The 18030-nt window shown below is 48.0% G+C and overlaps 1 protein-coding gene across 1 annotated transcript; it reads right to left on the bottom strand.

The window, feature by feature from the left end:
- Positions 1 to 646: 646 nt before the first annotated feature.
- LOC144119501 (uncharacterized) lies at positions 647 to 17530 on the bottom strand. The gene is made up of 10 exons (XM_077652092.1): positions 16961 to 17530; positions 11794 to 12041; positions 11246 to 11455; positions 10127 to 10152; positions 6919 to 7010; positions 6283 to 6374; positions 5425 to 5452; positions 2781 to 2824; positions 1931 to 2034; positions 647 to 1181 (listed from the first exon to the last, which is right to left on the bottom strand). Exons 1-10 carry the CDS (start codon positions 17006 to 17008, stop codon positions 1087 to 1089), a joined length of 987 nt encoding a protein of 328 aa, XP_077508218.1. The 5' UTR covers positions 17009 to 17530; the 3' UTR covers positions 647 to 1086.
- Between the last annotated feature and the right edge of the window lie 500 nt (positions 17531 to 18030).

Raw genomic sequence — 18030 nt, 5'->3', positions numbered from 1 at the left:
CATTACATAAAGCCTCATAGGGGAACATCAAAAGGGACCGGGATGCTTCCGCTTCCACATTCGCTTACTTCCTGCGTATCTGCGGCATGTGAAACGCGCTGTGGCCTCTTCGTCCCCTTAGCTTGGCCGCCATTTTACTACTTTCTCGTGAAGCCTTCTTTTTAGACCCTAAAATTCATTGTCAGGATGACCACGACTGCAAAGCAGGAAAGCACGTGCCGTCGGCTAGTCGCGAGAGCGCCGGAGCAGACCCCAGTTCTGGCGTCGCTGCCGATCACAGGCGGCAGCCGGAGCCACTGCATGGGCGGCGTTTTGTACCCATATTTTTCGAGAATTAAAAATGTTTGCATCTAGTTTTGACCTGATGGTGCATGGTATCAGAGTTCTTGGCCGAAAAATCAACTATTTGGCAGTTTGAACTCTACTTTCTTGAAAAACATATCATAACCCCTTTAAGCGAAAGCAAGATGCCCAAATGTTTTAATATTGCTCCTTCAAACTATAGCCGCAGAGATTTTATCTGCAACATCATTCACCATACGTAGAAACTTTTGCGCATGTTTCCTTGCGGTATGGGCGATACAGAAAAGTGCATCACAGCAAGATTGTGAGGCAGCAGGACACGGCTTTATTGCACAGAACCTCCCGACGAGTTATGCAAGAAGGAGACAAAGACGAAAATGAGCTCATGTCGCCTCGCTACATGTGGTAACCTCTTGCGACGACGGGGCTGCGCGGGTGCGATTGGGGTGGCGCCGGTTAGCGACGTCTGGGGTGCGAAAGGCCACAGAGCGCTTTCTTCGCCAAGGACACCATCGCTCTCCCGTGAGCCATCGTCTGCAACCAGAGGCTCCTGGTCGTGACAGTGGGCATCAGCTACCTGTCTCGAAACAGGTTCTCATTCTTAAAGGATCAGTGTGGGCACGACTAACAACAGTGAGCTACGCCTGATTTCCCAAAGTTGCCGGCTGCGTCCAGCACTCAAAGATGGAAACCCGGTGCCGCGCGAGGCGCGCGTGCAAGTGCCGCCTATACGTGGTTTGTGCGTCGCTCGGAGACTTCCGGTGCGCACACAGACAGCCCGCTTCAGGCGCGGCCGATCAGGTCGTACCTGGACGCCAGGTGGTGGAAGCGCCTGAACCCCTCGTCTGCAACGAACACCTTCAGCAGGATGGCAGTCACTGAAAACGCAACGCACGCACAAAGGGTTAACACAAGGCGAACCTTAAAGGACGCCGGCCCTGAATGCGAACGTGATTTCCTGCTGCGTTTGTGATTTAACGTCGGAAAGTATTGGCCAAGTACAGACTGAGCGTGGCATAAAAGCTGCAAGGTAAAATGTAGATTGCATTTGGTGCTTTTGGCATGTCACAATCAGAGCCCCCGGGGCAACAATTAGTATGAGAAGTCCAGACTACTGCGGCAATAATAAACTATGGCGTATGAATCTGCCTGAAACAAGCTGGCTTTTTCTCTTTTGCAGTTTACTATGCTCTAATTTTTCCGATGGTGAAGGATGACAACTACTTAGGCAGCGTGCGAGTACTGAGTAATGTATGCAAGCATGTGTTCGTATTTTTTGATAATACGTGTTGCAGACGACTGGCGGTAAGCTGTGCTAGCGTAATGCTTCAATAAATTTGAAGCACGGTTAATTACCACTGTTTTCAAAGCTGTATACAATTTTAATTTCCTCTCTGGTAGCTAAGCGTTCGCACGGCGTCACTATGGTTTCACTTGTGACGTCACTGTGTTCGGACCACTCAGCGTGGCTCCTTGCAGTCAAGTCATACGTTACATCATTGCAAATGGCAACCAGCAAGCGTTAAAGCCAACGCTGCGGAAGCAAGAAACATCCCTTTAATACCGACTGCGATGAAACAATTGATTCGCGGTGCAAAAGAGCGGTACTGCACGCCAGGGAGCTTACCTGCGAACTGTACGGCGAGTTCCTGTCCCTTCCAGAAGGCGAGCAGCGTCAGGAGGGCGAGCGGGAAACAGAGCGAGGCGCTGGCATTCTTCCAAGAGAAAAGGCTGGGCAAAGCACATAGGAAGGAAAAAAAAAAAACGGAATGAAACGGCGACCACGAAACGAATTTTTTGAGAACATCGTTGTACGCTGAGGCAAGGGTTAGGAGGTGCTACGAGCGCCTTCTTCAGAGTATATGATTTATCAGCACTAAAGCCCGTATGCTCATTCACTCATGCCTTAAATCAAAATTAAATTTTGCAAGATGGCTGCTTAGCTCAAAAACGTACAATTTTTGCAGGTCTCTCATACGGTTGCTACTCTTGACTAGTTTTTATAGTGCTCGTGACACCGCATGCGGTGCGAAAGGCGAAGGAACCTTCAGTCGATTCGTTGAATTCGTGTGTAGTTATCGTACGCTGTAAAGACGGCGTGGAAAGCGGTCAGAATACGACGGTGATCTGAAGTGGCATCGACTAACTTACGTGATGTGGAATAGAATAATTTATTTTTTGCGCTACACATCTGCAAGCACCGAAGGAAGGTGTAGCTACCTAAGCAGTAAACCTTGCAAACAAGTCAGGCTATGCATCTGAAACAGAAGTTTTCTCTATATTTTGCGAAGTCCTTGTTAATCCCCTGCCATGCAAAATCAAAAGAGAAATGAAGGGACCTATGAAACGAAATGAACGCATTGGCGTAAGGCACAAAGACAACCAATTGCTTTCGTCATAGAACGAAGTTGATCTGTCTAATTTACTACAGTGACATGTCAAATGAAATAAATAATCAATTTAACTGTACAGCTTACCTCTCTGTTTTGCCAAAAAGGGCCAAGATTTCCTGGAATGTTTTCTGTAACATGGAACATGATCATAAAAAATAGCGTGAATGAAAGAGAAATATTCGATTTCATCGCAACACGCAGTAAATAGAATGCTTATTTCCTTTGCTGCCAAGCCGCAATGCTGTGAGGCAACACGCAAAGAACAAATAATTTGCCGTGGACTATACATAAGACAATAGACAATACGAGCGATTGTCAGGGGATACGTCTCAAGCGGAGGTAAGCGCAAAAAAATTGCATTTTCCTGTCTGAGTTTCCAGGTTCCAGATGAGAAAGAAACCAAAGTCTCTCTGAAAAACTGAAGGGGAGAGAAACTGAACAAAAGAACTAAACAGCGCAGCATTAAGCAAAAGAGCCTAAAAATTCCACTACAGTCTGCCGCGCAGGCCATACCGAGTTTCTTTGAGCTGCGAATTGGCCTTACGGCCCCTCCAGAAACACATATTGCATGAAGCAAACAAACAAGAACACGCGTAGTACAAGCAAACATACAAACAGAATTGCAAAGAGTTCACACCACTTGAAGGTAATGAGGTGCATCCTTTCAACCACGTTATAGGCCGACACAAATCAAGAACGATGTGGCTAATAGCCATCAAAGGATGCTCTCCAACAACTAATGGCGTCTACTATATCTATAGTAGCACCCTGCCGAACCTTACTTTATAAATAGTCCTCCCTTTCTCTCTCTCTCTCTCTCACACACACACACACACACACACACACGCACACACGCACACACGCGCACACACGCGCACACACGCGCACACACACACACGCACACGCACACACACACACACACACACACACACACACACACACACACACACACACACACACACACACACACACACACACACACACACACACACACACACACACACACACACACACACACACACACACACACACACACACACACACACACACACACACACACACACACACACACACACACACACACACACACACACACACACACACACACACACACACACACGACAAAAATGGCAAATCCCTCAGCGAGACTCGCATGTCGGGCTTGATGACTGTGCCGAGGTCAGGACCCTTGTATATTTTTGCTCTCGTTAATGTGTCTCGACAGAGTAACCAACTAGTCCAATCAAGAACATTGGCGCCTAGAGAAAGGCGCTGCCGCTTGGCAATGGCCCGGTGCCTGACAGTTCTTATCAAGATACTAATATCGAAGTGCAGTGTAACAAGGGGTAGAAAATTGAAGGAAAATAATATGAATGCCTCATAGAAAAAACCCAGGTGCGCTAAAGGTGTCCAAATAAGGAATAAGCCTCGATAATACTACGACCACTGAATTTAAACATAACGAGAACCACTTTGCAAAGCATCGTTCTACGGTGCCTCGTGCAGATGCTAGCGAACCACAAGAGTGCAGGAAGACATGGGGAAGCAATTTTTCCTTCGAAAGCTGTTAGAGTTTCTGTTCAGCCTTTTGTTTCGTTTAGCGTTAGCAGCAAGACCTTAAAATACTCCGTGAAATAACTTAAATCTTCCGCATGAGATATAATTTAATGAACATAATTTCAATTAAATGCAAGTGGCACCTGCCAACCGTGGTAGGTGGCGAAAGGGAAGAAGGGAGCTCTTCCTCTACACATCAAGGAGAAAGAAGGAGGGGAAAGGGTGGCGTAATGACTCGGTACGTTATGGCGACAGCGCAGGAATGCGCAACCTGAGGGTGATTCTGCGGCAGAATTCAAGGCATATGGATAAACCAAAGCTATAAAAGTTTTCGCCGATTAATGCGCTAAGCCGGTAAGCCAGGCTCTGCAAATTTTAATTCTGCCGACGAGCAAGGCTAGCTTAATCCTAACAACTTAGTTTCTTTTATCTTTTTGGTGAATTAACACAAACCGTACACATTTTTTTCATGCAGCGAAGACAGTTGATTGTATTCCTCTACTACGAATGCCACTACGTTAAGTCAGCGCTGTAGATGCCGTTATTCTGATGATGATCAATTTTTATGGCGCAAGGGCAGCTTTGGCCAAAGAGCGCCATGGCACAAGGTAGTTTTCATTGCACAAGGTGGGGTCAAAGACACATTTCCCAAGCATTTCACTCTAAAGAAGCCGAACACCAGGCAGAGGTAAGCTTGTACCCATTGTATCACCGGCGGGTACTCGGCGGCACTGGGGATCGAACACCCCCCTCCCACATGTGAGGCGGATGCTCAAACCACTAGGTCCCCGCTGCGGTAATGATGTTATTCTAATACCAGCTTTAGAATTCTTACAAGCGCGCATATGAGTTCTGGCTACCAATCCGAAACATTGTTAGGAGTAGAAACGTCTCTAGCCAAATAGCTTGTGAGCTTAGCTGCAGTTGTTGAGTGTCTTTTTTTTGTAAAATATGAACTAGACGATTAAATGTCACCCCTGTCAAGAAGAAAGCATAAAAAAAAAGTTTCAGTTTGTCTTGCGACTCCTTAGTGCAGCAACGTTCGCTCAAACATGTTACTTTTATAAAACACTCTTAAACAGACCGCCGTGTTGCAGTCACAACTACCCCGGCAATATTGCGTTGTTTTTCGGCAGGTCAGAAATGCTGGAGTAGAAGCGCCAACACTCACCTTAGTCTGGCCGGAACCGATGGGGCCGCTAGAAGTAGAGACAATGTAACAATGAAAAAGAGCTCGACAGACCACATACAAAAGCGCACAAAAGTGGTGCCAACGTCTATTAAAGAGACAGACCTCGCAGACAAAGCACATGGAGCGAGATTTAGAAAAAATGTTTGCAGTGCTCATTTCGGGTTTTGCCTGAAGGTTGATAATACCTCCAGAATCTCATAGTTGCCTTTTAATGCGTAGAAAACAGTATGCGCAGCATTGTAACTTTTGTGTGTCAGGCTGCAGAAACAATTAGCTGCATGTGTTTCAAAAGACTGCAAATGAAGAGTAATGCTACATTCTATTCTGCCTTCATTACTGCAACGAGGTGCAATCATCCATGCGCCAATTCTAAACTGAGTGCTTGTGTTTAATTGTATGCAGAGAAAAAGGAAGGAATGTGTCCTTTGTAAAAGTGGAAATGTAGTTCACATGCTTTACAGTAATCCGTATATGAGGACTAATTCAACGCCCATGAAAGCCCAACCGCTTGCAACTCATATACTAATCCAAGGATCTGAAAAAATACGCACATCTATAGCTTGCGCGCCTACAGGTTGTTTTGCCCCCAATAGAAGGTATATGAAGTGCACAAATGTTGATGACCCCGTGTGCAGGGGCGTGGAAGAAAAACGCGCAGACAACAGCTCTCCTCAGTATCACTTGAGGCAGGCGAAAGCTATTGCGATCCACATCCACGGCCAAGACATAACAGGTGAGACACCACAGGCTTTAACGGAAGCGCACAAGTGGTGACCATTGCAGAAAAGCGGACTCCCCAGGCCAGAGTTTTCAACTCTGGCTCATTGCGACACTTACCCCATATGGAAGAACTGTCCAGTGAGGTAGACGACAGCTGGGGCGAGAAGCAGCTGTAGGAGGCATCCCATCCAGATCGTTAAAAAAGCCACCTGCGGAAGGCCATGAGATGAGGAAACATTCAAGTGTCTGTCTGAGCGCAACTTTTCCTGGCGGCGCATAGAAAGCTTCAGGGGTGGAGCGTCAGTTACTGTCACTCCGCCAAATAGTTAAACTGCAGGACGGTGCGGGCGTTGCCTCCCCCCCCCCCCCCCCCCCCCCCCCCGCGAGGTTTCGGCGTTCAGTGCGGTGTAGCTGATGCCGTTATGGAATCCTCTTCATTGCATCACTCTTCAAAGGCGAAAATGAGCAGCTTTCGTACAAATGTGAAGTAAACAACAAATATGACGAATATAAAGAGCAAACTATTAAGTGCAATCGGGGACTATATTTCACCGCATAGGAGGAGACCACGAGTCTCGGCTCTACAGCTTTCTCTCCGTCGCCAGGAAGAGTTGTTGCGGAGTATAACCATGCAAGAAAGGTGTTGCGACGCGGTTTCTAAATAAGGGCTTGGATTAAAAAGGGAGGCGTGTAACTGATGCCAGACCAGGAGTACTGGCCTAAGGGCGTAGCACGCAGGGGCGGCCCACTCACCGTGAGCAGCAGGACAGTGCGCAAAGGGCGCTTCCAGTGGATCAGCTTGAGGTACTCGTGCTGCACGTCCTTGAGCCAGTTGTCCACGCGCTCTGCGGATACACCCATAAGCGGTTCAGAGCATACCAGGCTTAAAACGTTAGAACGCATCTGGCAGCCTAATGAAATATAGCAGGAACGTTTTGCCTGCGAAGCAGAGAATTACCATAGCATCCGGACAGAATGGTAGCCTTGAAACCGCCGCAAAGGTTGAGTACACGTCAAAAGAGAGACAAAGAGAGAACATTTGGCAGTGACCAGACGCAGCCCTACTAATATCATTGTTACCGCAAGGAAATTTTGTCTGGCTTGCGGAGGGCACGGTCTGCTACTGCGTGCACTGCCGTTTTCAGTTTACTGCATTTCCGGACCTGCATATAGGCCGCGTCAGAACGGCAGTGTTTCACTGCGTCTAGCTGATACGCGTATTAATGCGAAAGCACTATATGGAAGATTGGCAATAAAACCTGGTGTCGGCGTTGTTGTCCCTTATTGTAAAACTCCCAAGAAATACATAAAAAACTTTTAAAAAAGTGAGAGGTAGTGGGCAGTATTGTCCAGCAGTAGTGGTCCGAAAACCCCAATGACGCGCCCATGGTGTAGCATGACCTAAGCAGTAGACCATGAGATAGTGACGTCTACAGCAAAGGAAAATAAAATTTATTCGGCAGGTGTCGGTAAATTGAACCAAGGACGTTCAGACTGTGAGGCGAGCACGCAACCCATAGTCCACAAAACTTTGCTTCTTCGCGTGAAAACGTGAACTTAGTGTATGCGATCTGTTACGACTGTGCGCTAATGAGAGGTGTGTCGTTATAAAGGAAAGTACCTTTAATGAACCTCTCAACAGAACTCACGATGAGACATTGTTTTCACATTGATAGCATGTAAGTAGTCTTAAATGCCCTCTGTAAGTTTTCGGGAGCTGTCTTCACAACCATTGGAGATCAACTAAATAAAAAGATAAATTTCGGCATTTGGTGCTCACTCATTGATGTACTGGGTGGCTTCGTTTCTACCTGACAAAGGAAACCTGACGGCACATTAGCCACCGACTGGCGTACCCTTAAAATTAAATATACCAAAAGCTGTTGCCCAAGATAATGCTTTCTCTCCTCATTTATTTTTATTGTTGTTTGTCCCGCTTCTCACACGTTTTCTGCGTTAAACGGCGTCCCGATTACCTCATTGAACGAAGATTGAAGGCATTTCAGCCCTACCAGCACTCAACTCGCGGCAAACCTCGAAGAAATGTTGTCCCTGCCAGCCTAACATTTTTTAAACTATATTGAGGAAGTGAAAACCATGCGATTATAATGGTTTGGTTTATGGGGCTTAAAGTCCCAAAGCGGCTCCGGCTATGAGGGGCACCGTAGTGAAGGGATCCGGAATTTTCGACCACCTGAGGTTCCTTAATGTGCACTGACATCGCACAATACACAGGCCTCTAGAATTTGGTCTCCATCGAAATTCGATCGCCACGGTCGGGATCGAAGCCGCGTCTTTCGGGTCAGCAGCCGAGCGCCATAACCACTCAACCACCACGGCAACCTCCTTTTACATTAATTTGATCTGGGCACAGAGGAGGGCTTCGCGGCGCAGCTGCAGATTTCGGGGCAGAACGCAAGATCTAGGCCCAAAACTAGCCAAGCCAAATGTAAAGGTCGGTGTATGCTCGCGGCAACGTGGGAGACAGAAAAGACACCTTCAGTATATCGTGTTACCGGTACCGGAGTACCGGGAGCCCGCCCACCGCCATTGAGCACGCGCTGATTGGTCCCGATGCTGCAGGCGCGCGCGCAGCTGCCGGGTACCTGGCGCCATCTGGCGCCGTAAAAATGATTTGCGCACGCGCATTGGCTGTGCCCGGGCTCCCGGTACTCCGGTACCGGTAGCACGGCCGACGGTATGTTAAAGGTGTCTGGTGTCTAATGTCTAGGCGTCAGCACCCGGTCAATGTAATTCCCTTTGGTTCTAGGGGGCCCGTCGGCAGGGAAGTAAGTATTAGCGCGGCTGTGGGAATGACAAGCACAGCGGATTGACTGGCGACGTTGCGTCGCGGACACTGGTTGCGCGCGAGCTTCGCTTGCAGGTTGGCAGTATCCTTGGGCGCCAAGAGGCAGCTAGGTGCTCGGCCGGCCGAGCCCGGGTATGACAAAGGAAAGGTACTCGCGGGGACGGGATTCGATGCATGGGACGTTCTGTGGACAAAACAAGGACAAGTTTTGGACCCCTTTCACAGCCGCCGCCCCGCAGGGGTAGAAGTCACCGACATAACGGGTTTTCGGGGAAACGGAAGGGCATAGAAGACGAAGACTTATCGCGGTAGGTAGAGGGACCTCTACCAGGAAGGACGCATGGAAACGATGCTGCGATGGCCGGGTGCGATGAGAAGTGCGGGTGCGATTGAGAAGGCCGGGTGCGATGGCGGAGCGTAGGCGACACGGAGCGAAAGGGACATTCGGTGCTCTGGTGTTTGTTTCCCTTTCTCTCTAAGAGAGGGTTTTGCGTACGCTCTGAAGGTTGGGGGGAACGACTGTAACTAATTTGACTGCCTTTTTGTTTACATATGCATGTCTTGGGAGAGAGTTATAAGTATTTGTAAAGTTGAGCGCGGTGTTTCATGCACCAAGAGACCAATCATGTGCTGCAATTGGATGCTATTCGAATGCGGGCTGGACCTTGAGGAATACTTCTTATTTGAGGAATACTTCTTTGCCCATGCCCAGCTAGCCAGATCCATTTATATTTTTTTTTGCCGTACCTTGCTGTAAATATTGTAAGTTATGTACATGAACTTCCCTTTGTGTTCCTGATAAAGTGTCGCTATCTATAATACGTCGTCAAATCTTTTATCACCGCAGCCGAAGAAAGTTCCCTCCAAATTAGAAACCTCGTCATCCCGGCATTCCCGAGGTAGATGAAACTCGCACAGGCGGTGGCGGCAGCCTTCCCTCTAGGTAATATTGAGGAACTCCATTCTCTGACAGCGCGGTTCCTGACGCGTGTGGCCACATGTGGTCACGTTCGAGAAGTAACTATGGAGTCACACAGCGCGCTTCTGCCGATAGTCTCGACATGCGCTCTTCCAAGCGCTTGCGAAATACAAGGGACATAGTGAACGCTACTAGACTGCAATAGTCAAACAGAAAATTGAGGTCATACGCACCATACTTGAGCAGCGCGTTCCGGACACTGAAATGAGAGATGAAAGAGCAGGGGAAATACAAAGTCAGGACAGAACGTACTCTAACTGCCATTATTAGACGTGCATTAGGCGCTAATTAATGCGCATGGACTAGGAACATCGTGTGCTCCACCACGTGATCAGTCGTTATCAAGCCTAAATGGCGACATTCTCGTACCTTTGAGAATCACGCCGTCTTATGCAACATCAGTAATGTCTTACGCCCCATTACAAAGAAGAAAACATGCAACCTAAATCTTGCGACTGCACTCTTTCAATAACGTGTATATAAAGGAAGCCATCAGTCACCGCAACCAAGGAGTGTTTCTTTGTTTCAAATTTGTGTTCATTAGGGGGCAGTAATGGTGCAAATAGTATATGCTCACCAAAACCTCTGCAAAAGTGGGCAGATTTTTTCTTCTTATCATTCTTCCGGTAATGCGACAAGCACAGTAAGGTGCAAAACTTGCTGTTCTTATCCATCGGTTCGGGCTTGCGCTTGCGAGTGAGTGCACGGGGCACATCTTGTTCTCAATCACTTTCTTTTATTTCTGGCCGTTATGAAGCGACTGGCCACCACATGATCAGCATCTATGCCGAATTGGTAAGCAAGCGATCAATTGACAGAAAAATTGAGGGTCGATTTGCGCAGTTAGGCCAAATGCGAATTACATGCGCTAGGCATTCGGTTTTCACTTCCGTTCCGGTGTCGGAATTCACTGTTCATGGATGAAAATTGTTGGTGAATGCCCACATGTAGAATTAGTAACACAGCTTTAGATTCATATATACTGGCAGTCCTCATACCACTCCTGGAGCAGTGGTTAAACGATGCGCCGCTGCCGTGCGATGGCCATTGCTGGAGCCATCTTGAATGAAAACCCGGTTGTCAGCCTGACACAAAAAAAGGCTTTAGACAAACACACTACGGCTAAGTGCGATGAATGCCCACTATAAGTGCTAGCCCACATCACAATAGCAACCTTGCGTACCTCGAAGGCGAATAGTACAAACAACCGCGCTCAGTTAATTACACAAAACTATCAGCGGCTGTGGGCGGTGACGTGGAGAGATGTCGTTGCAAGAGGGTATACAACTCACTAGGAATAGGAGAACGGAGAGTCCGGCTCAACCGTGCGTCTCTCTTTGAGCTGGAGCTGCGGCTCGCCGGGCACCGACATCGGCGAGGGCTTTGTGGAGCGCAGGGATTCAGGCGGCTCCACTCCATAGGTGAAGGTGAGGCCACGGCACCTCGAGGACTTGGGCTGCTGCTGATGCAGGCATGTGCTGGCCGACTCGGACGATCGACGCCTGCGAACACCGTCCGCGTGAAGTCAGTGCGGCAAACGTCGTTCGGAAAGGGTCGCTGCACCTGAATCAGGGGACTTACTCTGAAGTAGCCCCTGCAAGAGCGGCATGTGTGCTCCATCGGGCAGCCTCGAAACTTTCAATCGGCCCGCGCAGTGTGCAGAGGCGAGGAATGCTATAAATTCAGCCGTCTGGAGCACACAAGGTTTTTATCTGTCTACATGAGCAAATAACTACAACAATTCACACGCACCACCCCACCGTAAGCATTCCCAAGTCCCATTCAAGCTTGCTGTAGCTATCGCCCAAGATACGCAAGTTTATACACCACAGCGACGCACCTTGCCAGAAGGGTCTTTCGGATACGGGACTTCCACTCAGCGAAAGAGCGCCGCACACGCTGGTTCGGCTCTCGCTTCTTGGGGCATCCCACAGCGACGACCTGCTCCTCGGAGCAGTCTCCGGAGGGTGAGGCATCGTCCGGGCTCTCGCCCGAGACATTCGGCGCCTCTAATACAGCATCTGGCGTAGACACTTCTTTGGTCTTCTCGGTCTGATTGAGTTGTTCCTCGCTGTTCTTGAGTTGCTGCTGAACAGAGAACACACGGCGGTTGGTCAGTAAGCATGTCGCACGAATTGAACTAGTCGCAGCTTTTACGAGCTGCAAAGGGCGCATCTAAAAATTGAACTATGGTGCCCGAGGGTGCGCTGCTCGAGGCCGCATTGTGAGTGCCATGTACCCACCCTCCTGCAATTAAGTCGACTATGTCTTACGTCGGCGCAACTAAGACGAGTCATGTGTGCTGTCGCGTGACAACATCCGCGGTATCGTCTGCCACCGCTATAAGGGGCCGTTCGATTTTAGGCTAAAGCCCCGGAGTTAATCAGCTGGTTTGCACGCCGAAGAGAGCAATTAATAATCGAATTAAGCACGATCTAATCCGGAAATGCGCTTTCAAGTGACCGCACTTTGTTGAACGTTGAAGGCACAGCACATAACATGTCTTGCACTTCTCGGGTGGCGTTCTCAGTTCGATAGATGCTGGTCATTTTGAATATTCAATTTTTATATTTTAAAAGCGAGAGATCAGAACACAGCCTCCGAGCGAAGGAGAAGAGGATTTGAAAAATCTCTAAACTGACATGGATATTACTACTGGTTAGCATCAATCCTTTAAATTAATAAGCCGTCTAACTGTAGTGGCTTCACTTCGATGCACATAACCGTTAGCAACACAAACAATCGCGGGGGTACAACATCCAAGAGCAAAGTATCAGTGCCAGTCTGCAAGGCATGTTTCAGGTTTAATGACTTATTCTGGTGTGCCACACGCAAGCAACGATTTTGTTAGCGACAAATTGTGAAACAGCCCGCACGGGAGCTTTTTACGGCGACAGCGTTAAGTGCCCCGTGTCGCAAAAAAGCCGGAGTCGTCGTCGGTGCAGTTGGCCGTGTGTGAGAAATTCACGAAAAAGTAACCAGAGAGCCAACCTAGGGGGCTGGTAGGTGTCCTAGGTCAGGTGAGCTTGTAACGTCATCACAGCCTGCCACCGAATTGAGAGCAAACTGCCCCTCATGGCAGTGACTCAGGCTACGAGGGACGCCGTAGTGGAGGGCTCCGGAAATTTCGGCCACCTGGGGTACTTTAATGTGCACTGACATCGCACGGTGCACGGGCCTCTAGAATTTCGCCTCCATCGAAATGCGACGTGGCCGGGATTGAACCAATGGACGTCTTTCGGGTAAGCAGCCGAGCACCTCTTAGCTTTAGCCATCATCGCTCATTTAGCTCGGTTTTATGGTTAGCCCTCATCCCCCTTTCAGGCCGTGGTCATTGTTGGCTAGCACTGCATAATTTTAGGCGTGTTCTTTCATTGCTCGCTTTTAGGCTGTCAGTTGTTTTCCCATTCCAACCACCCTTTCACTTCCTTCTCATTATGCATGTCTTCACGCTGCTTTCCGAGATTTTTATGCCTGTTTGGCGTCTTTGCCTTTTGCATTTTATTGTTTTTTATCTTTTTATCCCTGTCACCGCCAGCCGCACAGTACTGCCGGTGCGCGTAGATATTTCTTTTTGCCAAGAGTGCGTCCTTTCCCCCGCCCCTTCTCCCCTTCGCTGCCACGCCTTGATTTCGGCGTGAATGGGGGTGCGCCTGATGTCTGGCCAACCGGAGTAGTTCGGACCCCCTTGTGTCTTTTGTTTCTGTATGGTGTGGGTTGAAAATGCGCCTGCGCGCTGCCCCTATATTTTCGCTCCTTTTTTTTTTTGCTTTGAATTGCGCATGCGCCCTGTAATCACTGGCCAATCTTGGGTTACTGTATAAAGACGCGCGGATCGCCTTCCTTTGATATTAAAGTTGTTAGTTCAGCGCACTGTGTGTCTCGTCCTCTCCCTTCGTCTTCCAGCGCTTCAGTGTTCACAATGCTTCGTGTATTTTCTGCACATTCCTCATGTGTATTGTCTAGTAAAGGAATTATGGTATATTTTAAGGAAATGATAGATATGTTCATAAGTACAGTTATGAAACAGCTCAAAGTGCTTTAAAGTGGCTGGAGAGAAAGTTAAGTGAATACGGGGGTAAGGCACGCATGGCAGCCGCAACAAAGGAAGCTAAAAAAGGCCAAGCTGCTTTCCCGCTATGCCAGAAGGCTGGCTTTTGAAATTTAGAAAAGGATTTATGCTGCCCTCAGGGACCCATGTCGGCAAGGATCAATGGATCGAGCCGCGAGCGGTCTGCACACAGCTCAAAACTGACGGTGCGCGCTTGTACCACCCCCTCCCCCGTAGTGCCACAAAAGGTTCTCCAGGAAGCTAGCTTACTGAATTTTTTATAGGTCTAGCCGACGTCTATGTCCTTAAAATGATACAGCATACATGGCAAAATTACTTTTGGAAAGTAATTATATTACATTACTAATCACTTTGCTAGAAAACTCGCAAAGGTAATTAAATTACATAAAAAATTACAGCTCTCAAAAAGTAATGACATTAAAGTTGCTTCCAAAATGTAATGAAAATGACTGTTACATTATTTTTAGTTTCGACGCATTAAATGTTGTGCATTGGTCTTAGTCCCTACACAGTTTCCAAGTTTCTTAGTTTGCACTGCCACTGAGCTTCAAAGTGGACGCCGGAAATTTTGCCCCTGTTTAAAGAAAGGTAGCTCTAGTGCATTGAATAGCCGCTTTGCCGACGTAGATGAGGACGCATGGGTAATATGGTCCCACCCTCTTAAGAATTTGCATCCACTGCTTGTTCACGCTCATCCTTCCGGAAAGGGGCGCAGACAAGCTGCCAATTCTGCTGGTTTCTGGAGGCACATTGGCGGACATAGATTAATTGCATGTCGCCTATGTTGCCCTTGAGTTAATGGTAGGGCTTCAAATCCGGCCACAGACGTTTTCGCGAGAACTCACACCCAACTTAGCTAGATATCAGTTGAGACTTCTCAGTGCGGCGTCGTGACAACATATACGAAGCAGTCTAGAGGGAAGTACTCGCTCAAGCCCTCGCAGTGCGCCTGCGCGCATAGGTGCAGTACGGCGTGCCATGTTAATGCAGCTCTACTGACGGCCTTGCGGCGCGGCTGTGTGCGCGACCGTACGCACGGCTGGAGGATGCGTAGCAGTCCTATAGGCTCTTTCACCAAGGCGGTGCTGATGTCCGCGTGTGCCGCTTTGAAGGAGTGCTGGCCCTTACTGGCTATGCGGTTTTCTTGCTTTGCAGACACTCAACGCCCCAAACGCGAGGCCAAAGCGCAGCCGATACGAGGAGGAGCACGTACTCATTGGTCAGCAAAAATAATTTCGCTAGTAATTAATGGCCTTCCCGCGAAGTTACTGCTATAAAGTATTTGACTACTAAATTACCGGCCTAGAGAAAATCTAATGAATTACATTACAAATTATCGAGAAAAATAATTTAGTTACTCTAATTTTATTACAGTAACTTATCTCCTGTCATGTATGTGATGTAAAGGGTAAATTAGAAAGGACAATTAAAATGGAGAGGAGGCTCATTTCTGGCAACTATCTACCCCCTCGCTCGCCGTGCTTTTGTGATGTTCGACAGTAGACCCCCCTTCGGGAGGGGTCATTATCGGATTCTCTGGACGATACCGTGTTCCTGCTCGAGTGGGCGCGACACGATGCGGCCACCAAAGCTTTTACCGCAGCAGACGGAAGTAAGTGATGACGACCGAAACCGTAATGTACGGAGGAGAAACACACCGAGTGTCTTGCACAAGGACAGAGCTACTAACTGCTTTACCAAAGGAAACTTACCCTTACAAAAATTTCTTTACAGAGTCTATAGACTGTCCATTGACTTCTGTCTATATAGATTCTCTATAGACAATCCCTGGAGAACAGTCTATAGGCAATACAAATCCTATAGACAATCTATAGATTTATGGCCATACACTATTAGTACACTTTTGTCTATAGACAGTCTGTAGACTATGAACAGACAAAAAGAAATATTAGTAAGGTGTGGGTGCGGGCTGGTTGGTAATGCATTGTAAGCCGAAAAGCGCGAAAAAAAAAAAAACGCTCGGACGCAAAGAAAGACCAAGGACAAGCGCTTGTCCTTCGTCTTTCTTTGCGTACGTGTTTTTTTTCGCGCTTTTCGTCTTACAAAAAGAAATATATTTAGGAAGGCAACAGAGTCTATAAGAACTCTATAGATTGTCTATAGACCATTTTTGTAAGGGTAAGGAGAGGTGACCACAATACAGACAACGAAAGATAAAAAGCATCGCAGAATACATAGCCTAAATAGCGCACGTGTTTGTACCTATTAAGGCGGAACTTATGCTAGTTGGAAGGCATTCGAAATCATATATGCTAGCGCTTATTTGTACGCATAGGACAGACGCTTGTTTGTACCACGTGGCAACACAAGAACAGCGTTAGACACAATAGATCAGACTTGCTTTCAATGGTTCTTCCATCGCAGTAAATACCGGCAAGCGGGAAAAAATTCCGTCCCGCGCAAAATCGAGTTGAGGCTGGCCACATCGTAAGTGCGCATGGAGTGTATGATCAAGTAAATGCATTCTGACATATAGGCTTAGCGGGGAAACACATGACGAAGGAAGAGAGACAGGACGAGCGCTAAGCCTCTCCATTTCTGCTGCTGCCGCGCCAAGCCTCTCTGTTGGAATGCAATACCAACTTGCTCAAAGTTCCAATTCGCTAAGAGTAAATGCTTGTTCGTGAAATACAAACGCAGCGCAGGAAAATAAATGCCTGCAGTCTTTGCAAACCTCCTTCTACATTCAGTCTGTATGATACACGTGCAAAGCTAAGGTGCACACAAGCAACGTGTGGGAAACACGGGTTCGCTGCTAGCAGCACTGTGTGCATTAAGAACAGGGTGCTGGAATATGGTACAATTGCTAAATGCGATCGCGAAATATCTGCACTTTGTGTTTTGAAATACAGAATTGCAAGAAAAGAATATCGTGCGACCACGTTTTTGCAGGCAAGTCGAATACCGTGCTCACCATTTTCCGGCGCAGCGCGTTGGGCATCCTTAAAGTCAGTTTAGGCATCGTGGCGTCAGTCGGGATTGGAGAACACCTCGCTTTGCTGTCCGTGCTGCGATCGCGCTATTCTGGGCTCCACTCCGTGCGAAACAGACCTGGCGTGCCGTGCCTGGCGCTGTGGGTACTGAAGCGATACTGAAATGAAACGCGTTTTCTCGCCAGTTTACAGGGAGGGGGCACACGTGATCACTAATAGGTGACGTCACGGCTCAGCAGCCAGAGCAGTGTCAGCAATTTTACGAACGTGATAAGCACGTGCAGTATTTCTCTCTCTCTGTGAGCTCTTGCTTAGTCATCGATTCTCCCAGCTGGCACACAGGCTGCTCAAGGCTAGCTCCGTGAAAATGGTGGCCATACCAAAGAAAAACCGGCTGCCACTCCCTTCCTAACCAACATCTATTCTCCCATTTCTTTGTCTCCCTCCTCCGTTGTTCAATTTTTTTTTTCTGTAGCTAAGAATCGTGCTATGCTTTTTTTTTTGTCATTCACTGTCATTTCTCTTGTGAAGAGGGTGAAAAGTCTGGGTCTTCTTTAAACCGGGAAGACTGCTGGGGGCAGCATGGAAAAAATATTTTTGTGCCACTGCCCAGAGGGAAAAATAGTATAGTGAGATTAGAGGGCTGGCCCATTTCCCGGAACGAAGGGGTCAGCAGAGGATCTGGGGAGCTGTTTGCTCAAAATGTTAATGTTAATGCGATGGCATTAGAGGCTGTTGGATGGGTGCGGCTCAGAGTCGCACTCTGACGGACGGCGCCCGCCTACACCGCCACCACCACCAGGACAGGACTGCCGACGAGTTAAAGGAGTTGGATGATGGGAGGAAGATTACGAGTGGGTTTATTTAGATTTTTACGAGCATGAGGATCAAAAGTGGGGATTCTCCGAAGGGAGGATCATTTTCACTGAACTCGCTGGCCAGTTTTATATCGTTCTTCGTCCCTAAATTCTCTAGGTTGAGGACACCCTCGCCGGGGTGTTAGTGGACTGAAACTTTCATTCACGCGCACAAACTCACACCAACGCACATA

The sequence above is a fragment of the Amblyomma americanum genome, chromosome 2 (genome assembly GCF_052857255.1).
Source record: "Amblyomma americanum isolate KBUSLIRL-KWMA chromosome 2, ASM5285725v1, whole genome shotgun sequence".
NCBI classification, from domain to species: Eukaryota; Metazoa; Arthropoda; class Arachnida; order Ixodida; family Ixodidae; genus Amblyomma; species Amblyomma americanum.
The sequence above is the reverse complement of the archived record's forward strand: the minus strand, read 5'-3'. Positions and strand labels throughout refer to the sequence as shown.